At 41.1% G+C, this 23,789-nt stretch overlaps 1 protein-coding gene across 12 annotated transcripts in view; it reads left to right on the forward strand.

Annotated features, from left to right (window-relative positions):
* The window catches only part of STOX2 (storkhead box 2), a 216,144-nt gene that overhangs the window by 157,886 nt on the left and 34,469 nt on the right, over positions 1 to 23,789 (forward strand). The window contains exons 1-3 of one of the 12 annotated variants that reach the window (XM_041753884.1): positions 22,345 to 22,716; positions 23,120 to 23,434; positions 23,541 to 23,660. The exons of 7 other annotated variants lie outside the window; for them this stretch is intronic. In XM_041753884.1, coding sequence (XP_041609818.1) covers positions 23,636 to 23,660 — 25 coding nt within the window. In that variant the 5' untranslated portion in view covers positions 22,345 to 22,716; positions 23,120 to 23,434; positions 23,541 to 23,635. Of the gene's footprint in view, positions 1 to 22,344; positions 22,717 to 23,119; positions 23,435 to 23,540; positions 23,661 to 23,789 lie in introns of those variants that run through there. 4 more of the 12 variants (XM_041753885.1, XM_041753889.1, XM_041753886.1 and 1 more) reach the window with 4 other exon arrangements.

The raw sequence follows: 23,789 nt of genomic DNA on the forward strand, positions 1-23,789 counted from the left end.
TTCACCCTTGACAAACGAATCACAAGCCCAGCAAAATTTATAAAATGGGGTTTATTGAGGAGTAGATGTAAAAATTGTTGTGGGAACAGCAAAACTTTAAAAGGCAGAAGATAAAATGAGGGGCTCTGGAAAGTAGGATGTCAAAAGTATTAATGCTTGGCAATGAGACAGAATCCGACTTGTTCTACATTCCTTCCGGGAAACTTTTTGGTCACTTCCCCTCTCTGAGTCAAGCCTTCTGTGTTTATCAGTCACAAAAGTCAGTGTCACCACGGGGCGGGAGTCATGGGGACTGAGGGACACACCTGGGTCTTTATTCTAAGGAATGTTCCATCACGTGGAAACATGAAGAGGAGGGGGGAGCTCTTACCGCCAATGAGAACAAGGCGGTCCCTATTCTCTTGGACTTTATTATGACATCCAAAAGTTGCATTCGTGTAACACTTGACTTCAAGAATAAAGTGCCATTAAAATAGTTTTTGTGAGTGGCACAGCTCACTGTAAAAGGGAACTCAATGTTGAATGTGGACATTCTTCCATTTCTTCCATTTTAAGATGTTATTATTATTTCTAATATAAAAATAAAACCTTAGAAATCCACAGTATGCTAATCCAGCATGTAATAATTGAAATTGGGACTGGTATGAAATATACTTGTTTTCCCCTCATGAAGAAAAAGGTTTTCTGGTTGAGTTGATAGCACTGAAAAATGCGTAAGGGGGAAATACCTGGTTTAGAGAATAAACTTTTCAAGTCACTTCAGTTCTTCATATGAATTACTCTTTAATACTCAGATGTCATGTTTACAAAGGACCACTTTCCAGATCTTTATGCTGTGGAATCTCCCTTGTTATGGTGTAATTTATGCACCTGTGTGGTTTTAATATGTCAAATCCTCTTGTATTTGGAGCTGTTTTGTTTAGATGGACTATTTGGTGAGGCTGTGTGTCGTATCAATGTCACAATGCTGGAATTAGCAAATGCTGCCTTTATCAATTATCCCATGCTTATCTTGGTGCCCCTGAATTGATAGTTTACCTCCAGGGGCTGGTATCATGGCTTTGTTTCCCCGTCCTCATGATGCCTAGCCCAATAGGATAGGTACTGATCCATCTTATCTAGTTAAACAATTGGTGGGTTTTTCTATGGAAAAGTTACCGCTGACCTTAGACCCAGGAAATGGAAGGGTCCTGTAGAGTCTGAACTATGTTGCCAGTTGAATTTTCTTATCATTAACTCATGTTTCTCATCTTTACCCAGTTTCTCTTTCAGTCAACATTGAAGTTTTATATTCTTGAAATTTGAAATTTTAACCAAAAAAAGGACATATTGTGGTTGAATTTAAATAAAAGGAATTACACCACGTGTGCAAATCTTACTCTTTACCCCTGTGAGCTCCAGGATTTTTTGGTGAGGCAGGGTGCGGGATGGTGGCAAATGCATGGGTTTGGATACTGCACAGACTGACATTTGAATAAGTGGATGTATCACTTACTGCTGTGAGACATAGAACAAATTACTTAGTGTTATTCCTTTAAATCAGTTATTCCTTTATTACAGGGTTGTATTAATTTAGGTAACTTATGTAAAGTACCTGGCATATAGTACCTGCCATGTAGTAGATGCCCAATAAATGTTAGTATCTCTAGCTCCTGTTTGGTCTTAATTACTGCTGTGATTGAATTATTTTAACCTAATGGGATCTCTTTCCTGCTGGGATAGGAAAAGAATGATTTGTTCTTCAACTCAGATAAGTTATTCTATAGGAAAGTCTTTTTGATATGATAAGAAAATTTTATCATTTGTATTTACATAATATCCTTGGTTTTATTAGCTTGACAATAGGGACGTAATTGGTATCAACACATTTAGAGCATTTAATATTGATTATATCCCTGTTTTCCAGCTGATGAAACCAGGATTGTTACATAAATACAGGAACATCAGACAGGAAGTGGATTGTGGTAGTCCTGCTTAGGGCAGGTGTGAGAGATAGCAGGAGGCTTTCCTAGTGGTCCAGAGAGGCAGAGACTGGCCATCAGTAAAGTAGAAGAAAAGAGCCAGATTCAGAGGCATCTGGGCAGCAAATAGACTGGCTTTATTGACTCTGTATTATGGGGCAGGGGTGGTCAGTGAGGAAAAGACAGGAATCTGACATTCATGGGTCATGTGTCTGCACCCATGATGGTGCTGTAATCCAAACTAGGAGATAAAAGAGACTGCAGGATTTATGGGAAGGATAAATTCCATTTTGGACATGTTGAGTTTAAGGCACTGGGGACATGTAGATGGAGTTGTCTGGTAAGGAGAGAAGAGGAAGGTGGGTCTGGAAGTCAGGGGAAAATTTTAGGATCTGGGAGGGAGGTTTGGCTCCTTTTAGCTGTGTATACCTGAGGGTTACAACCGGGATAGTGAATGGGGGCCTCTGATGGGGATGTAGCAGGGGGAAAGAGAAGAGGGTGAAGGTTGGAGCCCTTGCAAGCACTCCTTTCTAGAAGCAGCCAGGGGAAACGCAGACCCAACATGTGCATTTAGAACTCAGATTGCCTTTTAATGATTCACACATGACTTGTTTCCCCAAAGAAATTGATAAGTCAACTGTTTAGAACTGAAAAGCCAAAGCTGAAAAGAGCCACAGCCATGTAATTGGCCTTTCTGCCTTTGACTGACAGATTGATGGGTGTCCTGGGTCAGTGCAAGACCTCACCTTTTCATCACACCATAGCCTTCCCATGATGCACTTTCCCCAGAAGCTTGCGCAGTCGTGGTTGTGTAGCCAGGCTAAACCACACAATGTACTCCCGCTTTCGTGACACAAAAGTGCTACAGATGGCAGTGGAAAAATGGAAGAAGATACTAAACACTAAACACAAAATGTCAACTTAAATATAGCTTTTAACTATCTTCACCATGAGTGCCTAAGCAAGTTTATCATCAGAAGCAATGAGGTAGGACACGTGGAAATTGTGACTTGATCTTCTAATCTCTACTTTCGAGAGCTATTAAAACAAGCAAATTATTCTTTGCTTTGTCAAGTTTTCCTTCAACCCTTTTTTCTTTCCCTGGCTATAACTACACCAATATAATAGCTATTATGATTATCTGCTATGAAAGCTGCTTACTGACTGTGACCCCAAGTAAGTCACCAAATTCTCCTGGACTTCATCCATCAAATGGAGATAATACTATTGATTTCATAATGTTCTGGTGACAAATGGATTGGCATATGGAAGGCCTTCTTGATAAATGCGTGGTACATGAAGGAATTCAGTAAATGTGGATATGGTTGTCAACAGGAGGAGTGAAGGGAGAATTATTTGGAGGTGCTGGGTAGGCATTATCAAGGAGAGGAAAGTGGTTAAAGGTGATGGGGGTGTGTGGACATGAGTGAAATGCTGGCGGTAGGTGGCATTGTCAGAAGGGTAAATGGTGCAAGAGGAAGAAAGGGGAATGTCCTGTCTGGTGTCTTGAAGGGTGAGTGAGGATGTTGGGGAGGGACATTGGAACACATCCTAGCCACCCAAGCGTGTTGTCCAGACCTGACAGTTGGATGTTCGGGACCCAAGGCGTACCTAACCAAATTTGTTGATTTCACTATGCTCTAATTGTTTTGTTCGCTTTGTGTTAGGTTCCTGACATCAGACATAGTAGGATTGCAGGATATGGGGAAAACAGTGATACTGAGAAGGAAGGTCATTACATTGTATTGGATTAAAAAAGATCATCAACTTCAGATTACAGGATAGATAGTGCCAAGAAATGAACAGAACATTAAAATTTATAAACCAAGGACTTAGTAATGTTAATTTGGAGACAGAAATATAAAGTCCCATTTTTTTAAAGGCAGAAAAAAACAAAACGAAAGATGACAAAGCTTAAGGAAAAACAATGAGGCGATGCACTTAAAAAAAAATTCATTCGTACATACTGATTAAGTAGCTAAAAACAATACCTTTCTTTAATCCAAAAGGTATCAGGGTCAGTAACACTTTGCTTTCCAAGTCCTGGGCATCTCCCCTGGGTGGGGATGGTTTCAGGATGTGTTAGGATTATAGATACTGTGCCTTTCTACCTCCCATCCATCTGAAACCTAATCCAGGGGGTTCACAGACCAAAAGCATTTCAGTAAAGTCTGTGTGGACCAACATCACGTTACCACCTTTCAGTTCTAGCAAGTAAGTGCTTTTTTAAAAAAGCTTCAACCGGGATCCCTGGGTGGCGCAGCGGTTTGGCGCCTGCCTTTGGCCCAGGGCGCGATCCTGGAGACCCGGGATCGAATCCCACGTCGGGCTCCCGGTGCATGGAGCCTGCTTCTCCCTCTGCCTGTGTCTCTGCCTCTCTCTCTCTCTCTCTCTCTCTCTCTCTGTGACTATCATAAATAAATAAATAAAAATTTTAAAAAAAGAAGCATGGTGAGTCTAAAGAACCATCATTTAAAAAAAAAAAGCTTCAACCATTGTCAGCATAAAAGATGTGTGTGTTTTTTAATCAAGTAGAGTTATCTTGATGAAAAATTTTCTGTGTTGTCCAATTTTTCCTTCTGTTCACTGGGGACTTTCTCCTTGTTCACACAAACACAGATGTAGGACCGGAATTTGGGAAGTACTGGTCCAGCTGTCATCTTCCTGTTCCCAGGTGACCACCAGCCTGGACAGCTTGGGAGACAGAAATCCTGCCACTTCCATGGCTTCAAACCAAGTGCTGAAAAGACAAACACTTTTTCCAGACCACTTTGTGTCCCCAAGCCAATTTACCAAAAGGATCTTTGTTGCCAGGGAATTTTTTTTTTCTTTCTTGAGATGAGGTTGGGCTGGCAGGTAGCAGGGATAGGCGGGATAAAGGGTGAATAGTATAACACAAGAAGGCAAAAGTTTAAATACACACAGTGATTCAATAGTATGACTTTACGATATATAGGCGAGAATATGTTCAATTCTAGCATAAAGAAGTGACATACAGTATCACGATGGGAATAATGTCTTTCTTCATCAGTCACTTGGTCAAAAACCAGAATTTTATAGGGTTAAAGAAGACAGTTTTGCTGCTATTCCTGTGAGCCCTGACTCCGTTATTTCGAAATACGAATGTGACAGGCATGTTGATTTTTTAAGTTAACAGGAAAATTTTACTGATCCAAACAAATCATTAAGAGTATGGCCTCCTTCATCCGTGTGTATGTGTTACTTCCAGAAGGAAAAAAAAAACAAACCAAAAAGACAATAAAACTTAAACACTTGAATTGGCAGTGATTTATCAGCAAGGAAGAGGCTAAAACGTGGAAGCAAAAATGTACCGTGAACCTTTATTATAAAAAAAGTTTACAGATACCGTGTGTTGATAAATTTCATGAATTTAGAATTCTTTTATACTAACAGCTTAATTTTCAGAAACATTCGCTTGATAAATTGGTTTGCTTCATACTGATTCCTGGAGTATTAATTGGTTTTCTAATTTGCAGGGTTTGCAGTTTGTAGATGTTAAGCTTACTGATCTGCTGTTGTGGAAACTAGAGATTTGGGCCTGGACATCTAGGCAAACCTGAGTGTGAGGGAGCTGGTCAGATACCTTCCCCTCTCCAGACAGATTGCGTGGTGCTGCTCTTTGCCTGACGTGAGAAAATACTCCTAGCACCCTGTCAGGTCTCTTGTTCTCTGTAGCCTGGTGTGTGTGTGTGTGTGTGTGTGTGTGTGGTAGGGTGAGATTCAGCTGAATTTTCTGACCTGAGTTTGGGTTAGAAATCAGGTTTTACTTACTTTATAATTTGTCATTATTCCCATAAGCACTAGTATTGAGGGTGGTGATTCTGACCTCTCCATTGGCTGTGGCCCTGTGGGTACCCCTTGCAGATATCCCCACTGATGACTCAGTTGCAGTGATTCCCTAGCCATGAGATGGACCAGAAAGCTGTGCCATCTCAGGTGGGTAGTGGCGCTCTGTAGGTCACTGCACTCTGCAGACCAAGCACAGCTTGTTCCTCTCTAAATGGGAAGCCTCATTCCATGACCCATGTCACATCATTGTCCCCCACCAGGCCCTTGCTTAAATGTACCCTTCACGTGTCATGGGGGGAGTTGTGCAGAAGGAAGGGCAGTCCCTTCACAGCTGAAGGAAAAGGCTTCCCTTCCCCTGATGGCAGGGGTGCGTCCTGAAGCGGTTTGAGCTGAGTGGCCTTCTCTCCTTCCGCCTCTCCCCTACCAAAAGGCTGCTGCCAGGAGCCGGAATTACAATCCTCACTTGGGCTGAGTAGGAAAGTTTATCCATCCTTCAGGAACCTTCTCTAACAAATCTGCTCATGCTGCAGATAGGACTTGCAGCTTTTACTCCATGGCAGCGTAGAATTACAAATACACCTTGCCTACTCTTCATGCTCCCCACTAACGATTTCTGTTCAACAGGCACTTTTTGTCCTGTTAGGACTAAACCGTCCCCAGCTCCGTCATAAGGAATGATACCTGCCATATGAACACTGTCTTCATAGAGCTGTTTTTAATGTGCCAATACATAATACCTCCTAGCGAGAAGGCCATTGGAATTTGGGGGGCAAAGTTACTTATGGGAGGGAGTATGTTGTTGGGATGTAGCGTTTGAGAGTTTTGCTTTTGTTGGGATGTTTTGAGTTGATAGAGGACAGAGAGTCCAGTCATGCTCGTACACTGACTAAATTGAGTGACATGCCTCTGGGGACCACAGATGCCTACAGTTTGAAGTAAAAGTAGGAAGACTGAACATACCTGAGTAAAAGTCTCAGGCCACACTTTTGTTTCTCCCCTCAGTGGTAACAGCCTCAGCCACCACGAAGGAGGGAGTCTTTGAAGCACCTATTACTACTCTGTGCATAGTGTGGTTAAAAGAGAGAGGGTCAGAGAGGGAAGCAAAGAATGCAATAATGACATTTGATGCTAATGATCTGGTTTGTGGGGAGTGTGGGTGCCTCACTGCTCCTGATCTATCAAACACTGATGACAAAGCTCATTAGTCCTTGTGCCGGAGGCTGGACGTGGGGAATGAGAGAATGGCACTCGTGTCAATCATGTTAGCTTCTCTGTAGTGACTCTAAAGAAAATGTTGTGCTAAAGAGGCCAGGGCCACAAAAAAAGGAAGTAAATCTTAGTTAACCGTGTCTATCTACCATTATCACAGAGGTGGGAAGGCGGGGTGGGGGGTGTTTGGTATGTGAGAAATAAATGAGCTGAAGTAAAATCTTTTTGCAGCTAGAATTTAAAATTTTTAAAAAACATCTCAATTAAATATATCCTGAAATAAAAGTAAGTTTTTGTAAAAGGAAAACAAAGACCAAAGTTAACGTACTGGCTTTTGTCGTCAACAGTGCTTGCTTATTTATGATTATGTTTATTTAAACAATAAAAAGTAATGACAATAAAAAGAAGATCCCACTTGTGAGGACGCTAGATAAGCATACTCCACCTTGTCTTTGCCTTGAATGTAGCTATGAATTTTATGCAGAAGACATTAAGCTGCCATGTGAGGACACTGAAGAGAAATGGTAGCAGTAGGAAATTGGGGAAGGAAACCAGAATTCGAAGTACCACCAAACTGGTTGTGAGTTTCCTTTGTGCCCCCTCTGCTATTACATGGCATAGACTCAAAGGTGGACCCAAGCCCAGAGGGCACACAGGTGTGGACGGAAAGATCTTGAAAAGATCAGTCCTCACTCTCTGGCCTGAAAAGCAGAAAAGTGGACTCCTACATTCAGAAGAGTGGGAGAAGTCACTTTCATTTCTTCTCTTTTCCTTCTCTCCTGTCCAACTTACAGCCATCCTACAGAGAGCAGCAGTAGGGGCTGGGAGGTCATCTTAACCTGTAAAGATAGGAGAATCCTTCTCTCTGATAAGAGCAACCATGATCCCAAGAGTGTGGTGTGAATTCCCATTACTTTTGCTCGCTCTGTCTTCCTACAACTTGGCACCAGACTGACTGAGACAGTAGCTAGAAGTTCATGGTTGAGCAAGGAAACCAAAGCCCCAGCCTTCTGGCAGAAGGATCCCAGGGAACTGGAAAGTGTTGAGGAGATCACCAAGAGGAAGGAGCTCAAGAGAACTGTCACTTGAAATGTTGAATGAGCTTCTGGATTCACTTCTAAGCTGTACATATGTAGCTCTGGACCTTAAGTAGCATTCTAAACACTTGGAGATCTGACATATGGACTAGAGACCATGACAAAATTCTCAGATTGACCACTGAATAGTATGCAAAGGGGACAGATCCAAGTGTCATTGCAAAAGCTTTGAGCACACTGACATTTAGATCACACCTGACAGAGGTGGTTTTGAAATTGCAGCCTGAACTTACCACGTTGATCGCCTCCCTTTAAAAACAAACAAACAAACAAACAAAAAACTTAGGGTTTAAAGACTCAGAGTCTCACAACATAGTAATCAACATTACTCAAAATTACACAGTATATGAAAAACAAGGATAATCTCAATTTGTATGGTAAAGGATAGTCAGCAGTTGCCAGTGCTGAAGTGTCACATGTTGCAATTTTTAGACAAAGACATCAAATCAGCTATTACAATTATGGTTCAAGAATCGTGGATAAACACTCTTGAAAAAGTATAAGAAGATAGAGTGGAAAGGGATACAGGATATAATGTAGAATCAAATGTTTTAGAATGGAAATCTAACCAAAATTAAAAATTTGTGGATGGGCTCAATACAGAATGGAGATAATCAAGGTCTAGACTTGAAGATCAATCAATGGAAGTTATTTAGTCTCAACAACAGAGAATAAGAGATTGAAAGAAAAAATAAACAGAGTCACAGGTTATGTGGGACAATACCAAAATGTCTAACATTTTTGTCATCAAAGTTCTGATGTGATCTGAAAAAAATACTTAAAGAAATAATGGCTGAAAACTTTCTATTTGGAAAAAGACAAACTTTCAGATTCAAGAAACCCAGCATATTCTAAACAGGATAAACTGAAAGTAATCCATTCTCAGATACATCATAAATTGCTGAAGATTAAAGAGGAAAAAAATCTTGAAAGCAGCTAGAGAAATATTATACATAACATAATAAAACAACAAGCAAAATGACTTCAAATTTTTCATTAGAAACCATGAAGGCCAGAATAAAGTGGAACAATATTGTTTAAAAGGTTTAGTTATTTATTTTTAGAGAGAGAGAGAAGGAATGTGAGTATGAGTGGGGAGAGGAGTCAGGGGAAAGGAGAGAGACAATCTCAAGCAGACTCCTCACTGAGCACAAAACCTGATGCAGGGCTCAGTCTCACAACCCATAAGATCATGACCTGAGCTGAAAACAAGAGTCAGGTGCTTAACCGACTGAGCCATCCAGGCACCCCATGGAGAACAATATTTTTAAACTATCCAGTGAACATATCCTTAGATATGAAGGTGAAATTAATGACATTTTCAGATAAAAGAAAACCAAAAAAATTCACTGCCAGAGACCTGCTCTAAAAGAAATGCTGATGGATGAAAATGCCAGAGGAAAACTTGGAATATTAGGAATGAAAGAAAAGCAGTAATGATAAATATCTGGTTAAATATAATTAACTTTTTTTTTCTTAAGTTCTATAAAATATGTGTAATGACAGAAAACAAATAAAAACAAATATAACATATAAAAAGGGTGATGAACCTTTCACTGTATATAGATGTAATAAATAAAACAACTAGGGACCCCTGGGTGGCTCAGTGGTTGGGCACCTGCCTTCGACTCAGGTTGTAATCCCGGGGTCCGGGATCGAGTCCTGCATCGGGCTGCCTGCAAGGAGCCTGCTTCTCCCTCTGCCTGTGTCTCTGCCTCTCTCTCTCAGTCTGTGTCTCTCATGAATAAATAAATAAAACAACTATAACACAATAAGTGGAGAGTAAAGGGACCAATATGGTAGTAAGGTTTTTCACTTGAAGTGAAATAAAATATTAATTCTAAGCAAACTGAAAAGCTAAGTGTATATACTGAAATGTTTAGAGGAACAACTAAAGATGCTACACAAAGAAATTAACAAAAACTCAATAGTTAAATTAGAATAGTAAAAAATATTCAAATATTTCAAATGAAAATAAGAGGAAAACATGAACAAATTGAGAGTAGAAGCATAAAAAGTTGGGATCTAAATCCCAACATATAAACAACTCCATTAAATATAAATGGTCTAACATACCAAATAAATAGCAGAGACTGTCAGAGTGGATTTAAAAAACAATAACTGAGGGATATGTTGTCTACAAGTAATACATTTTAAGTATAATGATGTGACTAATGATGTGGTTAAAAGTAAAAGGTAAAAAGACATGCCATGTAAACACTAATCAAAAGAAAGCTGGAGTGGCCATGTCACTGTCAAAAAAGTAGACTTCCAAACAAGGAAAATTACTGGGATAAAGAGGATCATTATACAAAAATGAATGGGTAAGTTCACCAAGATGACATAAAAAGTGTATGTACGTCTTTCACCATACACAAAAATCAACTCAAAATAGAATTAAGATCCCAAACTACAAGACCTTAAGAAGAAAATAGGCAGCTTCATGACATTAGTCTTAACAGTTATTTTAATGATTGTCATTGAATGATTTCAGAGACTTCAATGATTGTCATTGGATATAACCCCAAAACCACAGACAATGAAAGGAAAATTAGGTAAGTTGGACTAAGTCAAAATAAAAGGTTCTGACCAGCAACAAACTCAACAGAATAGGGCAACCTATGGAATGGGAGAAAATATTTATAAATCATATATTCCAGAAGAGGTTAATTTCTTTTTTTTCATTTATTTTTTTAAAGATTTTATTTATTTATTCATAGAGACACACAGAGAGAGAGAGAGAGGCAGAGACACAGGCAGAGGGGAGAACCAGGCTCCATGCAGGATCCCGACGTGGGACTCAATCCAGGGTCTCCAGGATCACGCCCTGGGCTGCAGGCGGTGCTAAACCACTGCACCACCAGGGCTGCCCAAAGAGGTTAATTTCTAAAATATATAAGGAACTCCTATAATTTGGTAGAAAAACAAAAGCAAAAAACTAGTAACCTGATTTAAAAATGGGCTAAAGACTTGAATAGACATTTCTTCAAAGAAGATATACAAATAGCCAACAGGTATATGAAAAGATGCTCAACATCACTAATCACTCATCACCAGGGAAATGCAAATCAAAACCACAATGGGATAGCTGGTAGGGTAGTTATTATTTAAAAAAAAAAAAAAAAAAAAAAACAAGTGCTAGTGAGGATGTGAAGAAATTGAAACTCTGGTACATTGTTGATGGGAATGCAAAGTGGTGTGATCACTATAGAATACAGTGTAAAATTTCCTCAAAAAATTAAAAATAAGATTACCATATAATCCAGAAATCCCACTTCTTATTTATTCAAGAATTGAAAGCAGGATCTTGAAGACATATTAGCACTCCCATGTTCCCTGCAACACTCTTCATGATAGGCAAGATGTGGAACAACACTAATTGTCCATCGACAAATGAATGGATAAGCAAAATGTCATACATACATACAACAGAGTATTATTCAGCCTTAAAAAGGAAAGATATTCTACAACATGCAATAAGCCAGTCATGAATACTGTAGGATTCTATTTAATATGTAAAACGGGCAAACGCACAGAGGCAAAGAATAGAGTGGTGTTTGCCAGGGTCTAGGGGGAGAGGGGGAAATGGGGAGTTGCTAATCAATGACATGTATGAAATTTTAGTTTTTAAGATGAGTAAGTTCTAGAGATCTGATGTACAGCATTGTGCCTCTGATAACAGTATTATATTGTATACTTAGAAATTTGTTAAGAAGATAGATCTTGTGCTCGCTTCAGCAGCACGTATACTACAAAAAGACAATAGATCTCATGGTAAGTATTCTTACCAAAAACAATTGTCTTTTAAAAAGAACATATTAAAAATATATGTACCTAACAATAGACCTTTATAGTACATGAGACAAGACAGGACTGAAAAGAGAAATAGGTGATTATAGTTGGGGACTTCAGCATCACTCTTGCAGTAATTGATAGAGCAAGTAGGTAGAAAACCAGTAAGAATATAGACAAACTGGGGACACCTGGGTGGCTCAGCGGTTTGGCGCTTGCCTTCAGCCCAGGGTGTCATCCTGGAGACCCGGGATTGAGTCTCGCGTGCGGCTCCCTGCATGGAGCCTGCTTCTCTCTCTGCCTATGCCTCTGCCTGTCTCTGTGTCTCTCAGTAATAAATAAATAAAATCTTAAAAAAAAAGAATATAGACAAACTGAACAAAACCATTAACCAACCTAGATCCAAATGACATTTATAAAACATTCCTCCTCAAAATAGCAGAATATGCATTCCTTTCAAACCCTCAGAGATCATTCACAAAGATAGATGATATCCTGAAACATAAAACAAACCTAAAAGCAGTTGAAAGAACTGAAATAATTCAAAGTGTGCTGTTTTACCATAATGGAATTTAGCAGGAAATCAACAGAAAGATAGCTGGTAAATCCCCAAATACTAGGAAATTAAACAACTGCTTCTAAGTAATCCATGGATCAAAGAAGAAGTCTTAGGAAAAGTAGAAAGTATTTTGAGGTGAACAAAAAATGAAAATACAACATATCACAATTCATATTAAGCAGACCAAGCAGGGCTTAGAGAGAAATATATAGATTAAGTACTTACATTAGAAAAGAAGAAATGGTCTGTAATCAACAATCTGAGCTTTTGCCTGAGGAAACTAGGAAAAGAAGAGCAAAATAAATCCAAAGCAAGCAGAAGAAAAATAATAAAGAGTAGATATCAAGGAATTTCAAAACAAAATTGACAATTCAACGATTTAGTTGAAATGGACCAAATCCTAGAAAGAACATCCTATCAGAACTCATTCAAGAAGAAGTAGATTACCTGAATAGTTCTTTATCCTTTAAATGCATTTAGCTTATAGTTAAAATTTTACCCCCAAAAAAACCCAAAACCAAAAACTTCAGGTCTAGATAGTTTTCTATCAAACGTTTATAGAAGAAATGCCACCAATTTGACATGAAAAGAAAAGAGGAGGCAACAATTCCCCACTCATTTTACAAACCCAGCATTATCCTTATGCCAAAACCAAACACAGATATTATGATAAAACTACAGACCAATGTACCTCATAAACATAGATGCAGAAAACCTCCAAAAAATATTAGCAAATTGATTCCAGCAATATACAGAAAGAATAATAAACCGTGACCAAGTGGAGATTAGCCCTGGAATGCAGAGCTAATTCAGCATTTGAAAACCAATCACTGTAATCTACCATATTAAAAAAACCAAAGAAGAAAAAGATCCACATAATAATATCAATTGATTCAGAGAAAAAAGCAATTGACAAAATTCAAGATACACTGATGATAAAAAGCTCTTCATCTGGGAATAGAAGACAATTTCCTTAACCTGATAAAGAGCATCTACAAAACTCTGCTGTTGACATCATATTTTAAAAAGACTGAAAGCTTTCCCCTCAACACTGAGAGCAAGCCAAGGATGTCTACTCTCACCATTCCTATTCAACATCATGCTAGAATTCTGAAAAGACATTCCAAGGGAAAAATGAATGAACAGGCTTACAGGCTGTCATAAAACTGTTCCTGTTCGCAGACAACATGATTGACCATATAGAAAAATCTCAAGAAATCTATGAAAAAGTTCCTAAGAAATACATTGCTCATTGAACTGCAAAACTGAGAGTAGTTTAATAGTAGTTACCTATAAAGGTAAATATACTCTTACCATATGACCCAGTGATCCCATTCCTCCTACATGCAACAACATGGACACATCAGTTGTTTCCAGGGGTTAGGAGTGTAAAAGGAACAGGATGAAGGAGTTTATGAGGGGAGAGAGAGTGGTGATGGAATTGTTCTGTCTGACTTATCCTGATCGTGGTGGTAGCTGCACAAATCTACATCTGCATATGTGTTAAGACCCATAGATGTTGGGATCCCTGGGTGGCGCAGCGGTTTGGCGCCTGCCTTTGGCCCAGGGCGTGATCCTGGAGATCCGGGATCGAATCCCACGTCGGGCTCCCGGTGCATGGAGCCTGCTTCTCCCTCTGCCTGTGTCTCTGCCTCTCTCTCTCTCTCTGTGTGTGTGTGACTATCATAAATAAATAAAAATTAAAAAAAAAAAAGACCCATAGATGTTGAACATCAAGAAAGTCCTAGATTTTGGAATGTTAATTTTTAAAAATTACATCTAAAAATTAGAGATTTTTGTGGTAAAAGTGAATGGTACCTGATATTCTTGTGATTGCTTGTTGATGAACTCGATCAGTATTGTCCAATAGAACTTTCTGAGATGGTGGCAATGTTCTCTGTATGCTGTGCCCACTACGGTGAATACTAGCCCCATGTTAGCTAATGAGCACTGAAATAGAGGAACTAAAGTTTTAATTTATTTAATTCAAAGTAACTTAATAAAAGAAAACCCGAATGTGGCTAGTAGCTACTGTATTGGACAGAGCAAATAGAGATGATTATAGAATCACTGAGATTCCAAACAGCAAAGAAATTCTAATTATTTTTATCCATTCATTATATAGGGATGAAGGAGACTATGACTGGCTTGTATTTTTTTACTCCAGAATTTTATGTTTTTTTTTTCTTTGTAAGCACTGTATTTGTTAAGAAAAATGTACACTCTGAGTTCCTTGAGATGACATGTGGAGATGACACTCAGGATTGGACAAATGTCAGCCAAAGAAGTTAGTGGATAAGTAGAAGTCTGTGATACTGAATACTTAGAGGAAACCCAAGCCCACAGAATGTTGTTGTTTTTCTGTCAATAACTATCTCCGTGCTGCAGGTGCTGAAACCACCGTTTTCAGCCACTGTTTTGAGTCTTGGAAATACAATCCTAATGCTGTTCTCACCCTAGTCAGTTGGAATAGTGTAGACATTCGAGTCAGTCCAGGGTTTATGAAGTGTCAGGAAAGCAGCATGCTGGGGGGACCACAACTCCCCTGAAGCGTGTGTTGGATCAGTGGCTCCCCCCCTCCTTCCAAGCTCATTCTGTTGGAACCTGTAAGTAGGAACACAACCCAGGCATGCGGAGTTCAGCTTTGTGATGGAAACGTTTGGCAGGTATTTCTTTGCACTCCGTCTGGACTTAGTTTGCCATAATTTTTCCCTTCTTATTCATAGTTTTCTTGGGGAAGTAGTGTGATACCTTCTTTTCATGTGTGTTTACTTTTCATTCTTTAGTTAATTGGAAGCACCTTGAGGGTCAGAGGTTAGCTCTATAGATATGTCTCCTTTTAAAAAATATGGCAGGCTTTGCAACATTCTTTTTCCTTCTTCTTTCTTTTCTCTTTTTCTGATTCCATCTTACAGAGGAGGAATGCAGCCCACAGAGAGAATAGCTTGGCCATAATTAAATAAGCCAGTGATAAAGTAATTCAGTTTCTCAGCTCTTTGACCTTCTAACTAATTCCAGCTAAAAGAGCTCTAGGACTCTATAGTGGTGTGTCTTTAAAGCTGCAGAAAAGCTGATGATGACTTTGTAAAGGAATTGGGATATACCACTTTCTGGTGTATTTTCAGATGTAGTCATTGCCTCTCAAATTGGGGGCATATATGCCTCCAGGGACTGGGGGCCTACACTGCAGGTTTATACAACCTCAAGACAAATGCAGACGGGCTTCCTCGAGCTAGTTCCCTTGTAGATTTTGGAAAGTAATGTTGAATGATGTTCAGTGGAAACATTTTTTTTTTTAACTTTTACTCTTAAGACAAAAAGTGGTATATTACAGAGTATAATATATAGCTTGCCTGAATTTCAGGGAGACGTCAAAACAGAATCTTTTCCCCGGCAGACGGTGGGCTGCTTTGGGCACACCCTGGCCTCTGCAATTGAAAATACTGAGAGCCACTGTCTGAGATGTGCCTAGGTGAGTTTTCACCCAGTGGGTTGGAAATGAATAGTCCACAAATCAAGATGCTTTTGTAATAAAATTATAATGGAATTCTATTACATTAAATTGAATTACACTGTCTCACTTCCCCATGTCTTCCTGTAGTTGTCTCAACATTTAATATCAAAACATGACATTTAATGTCTTTTACCTGAAAATTCACCGGCTTTCAGTTTTTCTGATTTCACTTTTATCTTTTCCTTCTTTGTCTTCTCCGGACGTTGATGAGAAGAACCGAGGGCAGAAAAATAATTTTTTCCACAGTGAAGAATGGAAAAATTGTACATCTGCCTGCTTAATTTATAATATCTTACCCAAAATGCACCCAAAAAAACCTTAGAGTTTAATATTCTTTTAATAAATCTTAACAAGGTGCTGAGGAGTAATGGAGAGATGTCTGCACTGAGAATCAGGACATCGGGGGGCTAGCTTGGCTTTGCCACTAACTCTGCGTAACCTTGGCCAGATCATCTCCCCCATTTGGACCCTAGGCTTATCTCCAGAGTCAAACCATAATACGCCAGATGACTTTCAGTGCCTTGTCCCGCTCTAAATCATTATTCTGTTTTCTAATCCTGTGAGAATTGATGTAATCCAAAGACTCTTGAGAATTTTAGTACCTAGAATAACCTCATTCTTCACTTTGTGAAGGGGACTTTGTGGTCCCGTTGGTGCTCTCCACTGCTTGCAGCAGATACCAAGTATATTTATTTATTTGTTCTTTAAATAATTAGTTTCTAGCCTATACGGTGCTGCATTGAATCCAACCATAACTGCAGTTGCTTCTGCTACCATAATAATGCACTCACCTCAGTAAACCCTAGGCTATAAAGCCCTTAAAAACTTTGGAACTTCCTGTTTCTGAAATCACTTTTGTTGAATTATAAATTTGTGCCTTTTTCTTTTTTTAATCAGTTTTTGTGAAACAAGGAAAATCTGGTCTGTTATTGGTGCCCAGGGATTTTAGTGGATTTCTCCTCTTCCCCTTTTTCTCTATTTGCACCAACATTCTACCCTGGGCACCACTCCTGATGTCAGACTATCACCCGAGCACAGACAGGCTTTTGGAAAGATTCTGGGTGAGTCGTGTAGGCATACATGATGCTTCTAGAAATGCATGGCAGGTGGTACTCTGATATTTCATGCCGGACATTTTGGACAGTCCCTTTGGGAAACAGAAGAGTATCCCGCGTCTCTGCACTTCTCTCTGTTCCTTGTTCAGGCACTGTTTGCCTCTTGTTGGGTCTCTCACAATAGGCTCATCCCCTGTGTGGGTAATTCATTATCTTCTCTCCTTGGATGCATCCTATACGCTGTTGCCACAGTAACCTAAACTTACAGCATGAATAGCATCGCCCTCTGTAGGAACCTGCAGTGCCTTTCTCCTAGTTTCCTGCTCTTCAAAATCTTATCTCAGCCTGTCTGGCTTTATCTCTCCCCATCTCCTTGGTGTATCCTGCCATGCTTATGCAAGGTCGGCCACCAGCCATTCTCCCAAGACATCTTGTACTCTCTACTCCACGTGGTCTCTCAGCACACTGCTTTGGGGCCTTGACAGACATCCCCAACTTCCTCTCTTCTCCCCTCCTTTGTTTACCCATCTTCAGGACCCACCTCAACTGCCAACCTTCAGATAGCACTACCAAGTTCCCACTATGCTTCCTTGCCACCTCTGTCTTACAGCAGAAATTACCGTGTATCTTTGGTCTCATGATACTCTTGATACTCTTCCCCTGTTTGCCCTGAGTAACTCACATGTTGACACAAAACTGTGAGGATGGATGCTGTAACTTCTTCGCCTTTATTCTGATCTCAACAACAAGCAGTGCCTTACATATGGTACTTAAGAAATGTTTGTGGACTTGAACTACATCGAATTAGGGTAGGTTTAGTATAATATTGCTGCAGACTAGGATTTTTTTTTTCTCCCCTGTTGGTACATTCTGGCAAAGCAGAGAGAGTCTTGACATCACAGACTTCTGTGTGGTGATGTGGGTGCAGAGAAGCCTCTGGGGAAAGCAACATCTGGCCAGACGGTCAACATACTGTCCCTCTAATGGGCTGCCGTAAGCTTATAAATAACTTGTTTTGGGAGAATGAGGGGTTCATGTAGGGGTAGTGATTCTCAGGAGGAGACTTACTAATAGCTATAACAAATGCCAAGTGGAATTCATTGCAAATTTAACCTGGATCATCTTCTAATCCATTAGAAACTGTTCTTAATCTGATTTTAAACCACCTCTTTGGCCTCCTCTAACTCTGTGTTCCAGTATGAACCCCGTGTCACAGGCAGGCCCACCTCGTGGTCCCCTCCTCCCTGCATCGGTACTTGGGTTCATACTTTGCCTCTCCAGGTCATTCATTCAGCACAAGTTTAAGTTTTTTTTTTTTAATTTTTACTTATTTATGATAGTCACACACACAGAGAGAGAGAGGAAGAGAGAGAGAGAGAGAGAGAGAGAGGCAGAGACATAGGCAGAGGGAGAAGCAGGCTCCATGCACCGGGAGCCCGACATGGGATTCGATCCTGGGTCTCCAGGATCGCGCCCTGGGCCAAAGACAGGTGCTAAACCACTGCGCCACCCAGGGATCCCCCCGCACAAGTTTATTTCGTGCCTTCCATTGGCTGGGCACTTTTCAGGAATTCACCTGTAAACATAGGCATGCAAAAATCCCTCTCTTCACAGCTCGTATTCTAACACATGGTCCTTTCTCTTACCTCTCACCAGTCCAGATTTTAGGACAGATTTGCCTTTGCCTTTGAGCCATTCCTGATTGCTTTGGCGAGGTGCTTTGCTCTAGAATTCTCGGAGGCACCTGTTAACCTGTTCCTCCTCTTGGACAGACACTGTCTTGTATTCTTTGCACTTTTTTTGTGTGAATATCTTATCTCCTTAAGTGTTTTATAAGCTTCTTGAGTGTAGAGACCATGTCATTTGTTTGTAAAAAGGTTAGTGTGTACCAGCGTATATAGCCTGCATTCTGTATGCTATCAAAACACATTCAGATCTCCATACTTACAATAGGACTTTACAACTGAGCACCCCAAAACTATTTTTTAACTGACTTAAGATACCTGGGACTCTGCTTTATCAAGTACAGTAGCTCTGAGACTGTGCTCCATCATCAAGTCCTCAAAGCATTTTGTAAGATCCTGCATGCCTGTGTCAGGGGGTGGTGCTACTATGAACTCTTTTGCCAAGGAACCAGTCAAGTGCCAAGCACAGCCTCTGCCCACACCTCATCAACTGAGCAAATCACCTCTGTGATGGTCTCTATGATGTTTGTAAATCTTTACTGTAACACCAAAGATGCTATTAAAAGGAGCAAGAGGCAGGAGGGGGAGGAGGACTTCTAATAATGTCTGTAGTTGATTCTTGAGTTTATCTCCCCCTCAGACTGGGGTGGAAAACATGAGAGTGCCTTTCTCACCTGTATTTCTAAGTTGAGGCTAATGGTTGTCCATCATAAAACTCAGCATGGTATGAGTAGGACAGCAAAAATGAGCTTACGGTTACGGTGGTAGCTGATCAGTTACTGTCCTTTGCATCATCATTCAGCTCCTCTGGCCCTGAGATGGGAGGGGAGTCCATCACTGTTAGCAGAACCTAGGCAACTGCTAGGAAGGGACTTCGACTGGTGAGCTTAACCTCACTGGCCTCATGTGCTAATGAAGCCAACAGCCTTCAATTTAAATGTAAAAATTGAGGTATAGATTTTTAAAAACTTTTTGTTTCTAGTGGTAATTTTATTTTAATAGTTGAGTGGCAGTGTGTGTGGTGGTTAAAAGCACACAGGCTCTTAACTCTAAGAAACTGAGGGTCCTTGAAGGGGGTGGGAATCAGGTAAGGGGGTGATGGGCATGAAGGAGGGCACATGATGTGATGAGTACTGGGTGTTATTCGCAATGGATTGAATCACTAAATTCTACCCCTGAAACTAATAATACACTATATGTGAACTAACTTTTGAATTTAAAAAAAAAATCTTGAAAGAAAAATAGTAATGTAAAAAGTCCTTCATTAAAAAAAAAAAAACAGATCCTAGGCCCTGTTTTCCCAGGTTCAAATCCTGATTCCGCCACTTACCAACTGTGGACTTTGAGGAAGGCAGTTAATCTCCCTCTCTCTCTTTTTAAAGATTTTCTTTATTTATAACTAAAGAGAAAATGAGCATGAGCAAGAGGAGGGGCAAGCAGTCTCCCAGATGAATGAGGAGCCCAGCGCGGGGCTCCATCCCAGGACTCTGAGATCATGACTTGAGCCAAAGTAAGAGCCACCCAAGCACCCCAGTTAATCTACTTTTTAAAAATGGGGATAGTAATGGTACTTACTTTACGGGGTCCTTGGAAAGCTTAGGCGAGTTTCTAATAGGGGTGCAGGAGGCCCGTGTACAGGTAGAAAACATACACATTTGGATATTAGAAATTTTAAGTATATTTTTATTTGTAATTCTCCATCCTTTTTCTTTGGGTGTTTTTTTTTTCTTTATCTATTTAACTTTACCATAGCGAAAACTTGAAATCTTAGCTATCAAGAAATGGTCCAATAGCCCAGAGCCATTCCAGATGCTTGTACATTGCCAGAGCTAAAGATATCTCTATTTAGATCTTAACTTTTAATACATTTATTATATAGTTACATCATTTCACTCTTAAATTCAGGGGGTTATTGAGCATACTTTCTAACCATATAGTGATCCGTCTGTGCCCAACAGGAATGAGCTAGAGCAGGTGGGATTCGGTCGATTTATAACTAACAACAAACCAAATGCAAAGGGAGTTGATTGAGTGAAGGTGAGCTGTCTTGGTAGGAGGCCCTGGTGCTGGGCCACAGGCTCAGTCTGTGTCATGGATGAGAATCTAGGTAGCATATCAAATGAGAAGAAATAATACTTTGAGAAGGAAAATCAAGACCAAACCATTTCTGATGAAATGTATAGGGCATAATTGATGAGGATTTTTCAAGTGCATGAGTGAGGCCTGATTTACTAGCACTTTCATGCAAAGAAGTTCTCTGGGGGTTGACAGTGTGACTCAGCCAAAGGCCTTCTGTAGTCTTACGCCGTGAGAATACCGAGTCCAGAACAAGGGAGGTGATAGTGCCTGCCAAAGGTAGAATGCAGCTGGAGTGTACTCAGCTCTTCAGACAGCATTTGAAGAGGGAAGTTGATGTGCCAAAGCAGAAGGAAAGGTGGGAAGCCATGAGGGCAGGGGATTTGGAAAATGAGAGATGGTTGGAGGAGTTGAAGAAGTTTTTATTTAATAATGTTTAGACCATGTGTATCAGCCAGTTACTAAATGAGCATGGAGCGTGCATGCTTATGAAGTGTCCCAAACGGTAGGCAACTGGGAGAGAGAGGATTTGGAATGTAGGGACAGGAGTTTTATTTGTAGAGACTGTGTGAGTTGTCAGGCAAAAGAGGCTTATCCATTTTTTACTGTCCGAGGGCAGGATGGGAATCACCGTGTGGGGTGTAGGACTCAGCTCGGGGAGGGAGGGCCTTCACTTGGGGGCATGCACAGGTGTGGTCTTCCTGGCTTCTGGGGGAAGAGATCCTGGACGACAGGCTAGATCACAGAGGTTAAGAGAGGGTGTGGCCGTGGTGGGATGTCAGCCTGGGTCGGGATACTTCTACCCCAGTGATTTGGGATAGTCCTACTGAGAGACCCATTCCATCTCTGTACCTCCGGCTCTGGTTGTGCCCTCTACTTCGGATCCGCGGCAGGTTAGCTGCTATATTCATGGTGATGTGGGGGATCTGCTGCCCAAACATCCTCTGCCACCCAAATCTGTTGGGTTTCTGTGCATTGGATAATTTACTGGCATCCTTTTGGTTTCCCGGGTACAGACAGTGGGAGGTGCCTGCCTTGGTATTATTTCTTGTGGGGGCAGTTTGGGCAGCATCACTACGAACACAATGGAATTCACTTCTTCCTTAATCATTCTTTTCCCCTGACTCCATTTGTCTTCCTGGTTAAGTTAACGTGATTGCTGGTTCTCCTCTGGTCCTCTCCCCTCTGCCAAAACCTCCCGCCCCCCGCTTTTCTTCTAGATGTTTATATGCGGTTGCTTGTACTCTAAATAGAGATGAATCATTTTCTCTATGGTTCAGTGTGTATGTATGTCTATAAATACAACACGTACACGTGTGTGTGCGCACGCATGTGTGTGTGTGTGTGTGTGTGTGTGTGCACGAGTTAGTCGGTGCGGGGCTAACAGGGAGTGTAGCACCAGCGGTGCAGGGAAACAGACCTTGGCACACAAATAAGCAATCGATTTCTTGCCTTACTGATCTCTGATGCAGAATTTATTTATTTATTTATTTATTTATTTATTTATTTATTTATTTATATTTTTGGGGGGGAAAAAAAAGCAGAGGATGCAGAGAGCTAAAAAAAAAAAAAAAAACCGTGTGAATCATACCAGTCCGTGCAATTTCAGTTGTGTGGCGAGCTCAGGAGAGGCTCACGCTGCGAACGAGCCCCTGACACAGTGACCTCATTCCCCACACCGCCTCTCCTCTCCGTGGCTGCGGGGCGGCCCCTGCTGCAGGCCGCCAGCCGCCCGGGAACGAGGACACCCGGGCTTGCAAGGGCTTGCGCGGCGACTGGAATGTATGACAAATAGCTCGCTGCAGCTAAACTTTGATCCAGTGTACAGTAGAAACCGCCTGTTACACACAGAGGGAGATGCGTCCTTCATCACAATGAAAAGCCAGCCTTAAAAAAAAAGAGAGAGAGAGAGAAAGAGAGAGAGAGAGAGAATGTGTCAGGTTTATAATTACGGACTGGTGAGTATATGACGCTAGATCAATTTTAATGTGCGTGCGTGCATGTGTGTGTGTGTGTGTGTGTGTTCAAGCATCTGGAGGTATGTGCCCTTTTTGCTGTTTTAATGATGAAAAAAATCTGAGTTGGTGCTAATGTGTGGGAGGGGACCTGGGCCCCCTGGAGAGGAGGATGTGCCCCCTCGCAGCCCAGCCCCCGGCCTGGGGGGGCTCTAGGGGGACCTGGGGGGCCTGGGGTGCATTCCCAGCCTGGAGTCTCCGCACCGCACAGACAAAGGGGCCTGCACAGACAACCAGAGGCTGTAGCTTTTCTTGGAGCGATGACTCATTTCAGTTCACAAAGGATTCTGGGCAGGGTAGTGAGAAGTCAGGTTGGCTGATCCGTCCCTATGACTTCACTTTGCAGAGAACAAGGCAGAAGAGGAGTGACACTGCAGATTCCCGAGGCACTGCAGTGGGATGTTGGCTCAGTGCAAGTGGCTCTGATATATGGGATAGGCATGGGACGGATTCCAGCTGTTCTATGCAAATAGGATGAAAGAATGGTAAAGAGGATTTTTTTTTCTCCTAAAATCGTTACCAGCAAAGTACATTCACAGAGCCTTTTTTTGAGGTGCTTTTTGCCAGCTTTTGAACCGAACTTGAACCAGTTTCTCAAGCCCTGAATTGTAAGAAGAGCTGAGAGTTCTGGAACTCATTTTTTAAAAGTAGATCTACGAAGGTAAAGTACCAGATTCCTGTTGCCTTCCACATGCCCTCAGTAGCCCATCTGAAATGCTCATTTCGGATATTATTACTCGAAGGTTTACTCTTTCTTCTTATTCCAGATTCTAGGACGTCCGTTTCTGTTACTGGCTCCTTCTTGTGCCTGGATGCAACCCCCTAGCATGCACCAGGCTTTAGCGTCAAAGCTACCTGGGGGATGGAGCCAGTCCAGAAAGGGTCAGGTAGGTTTCCCCTGCTTTTCTTTCAAGAGTTGTTGTGTGCAAAGCAATATGGTAAAATGTCTACACCCGCTTTGATAAGGGTGCACTGTCCTCTGAAAGGTGGTCTTGCTGTTAGAGCCCCCGTGCAGC

This window comes from Vulpes lagopus, chromosome 4 (assembly GCF_018345385.1).
Source record: "Vulpes lagopus strain Blue_001 chromosome 4, ASM1834538v1, whole genome shotgun sequence".
NCBI lineage: Eukaryota > Metazoa > Chordata > Mammalia > Carnivora > Canidae > Vulpes > Vulpes lagopus.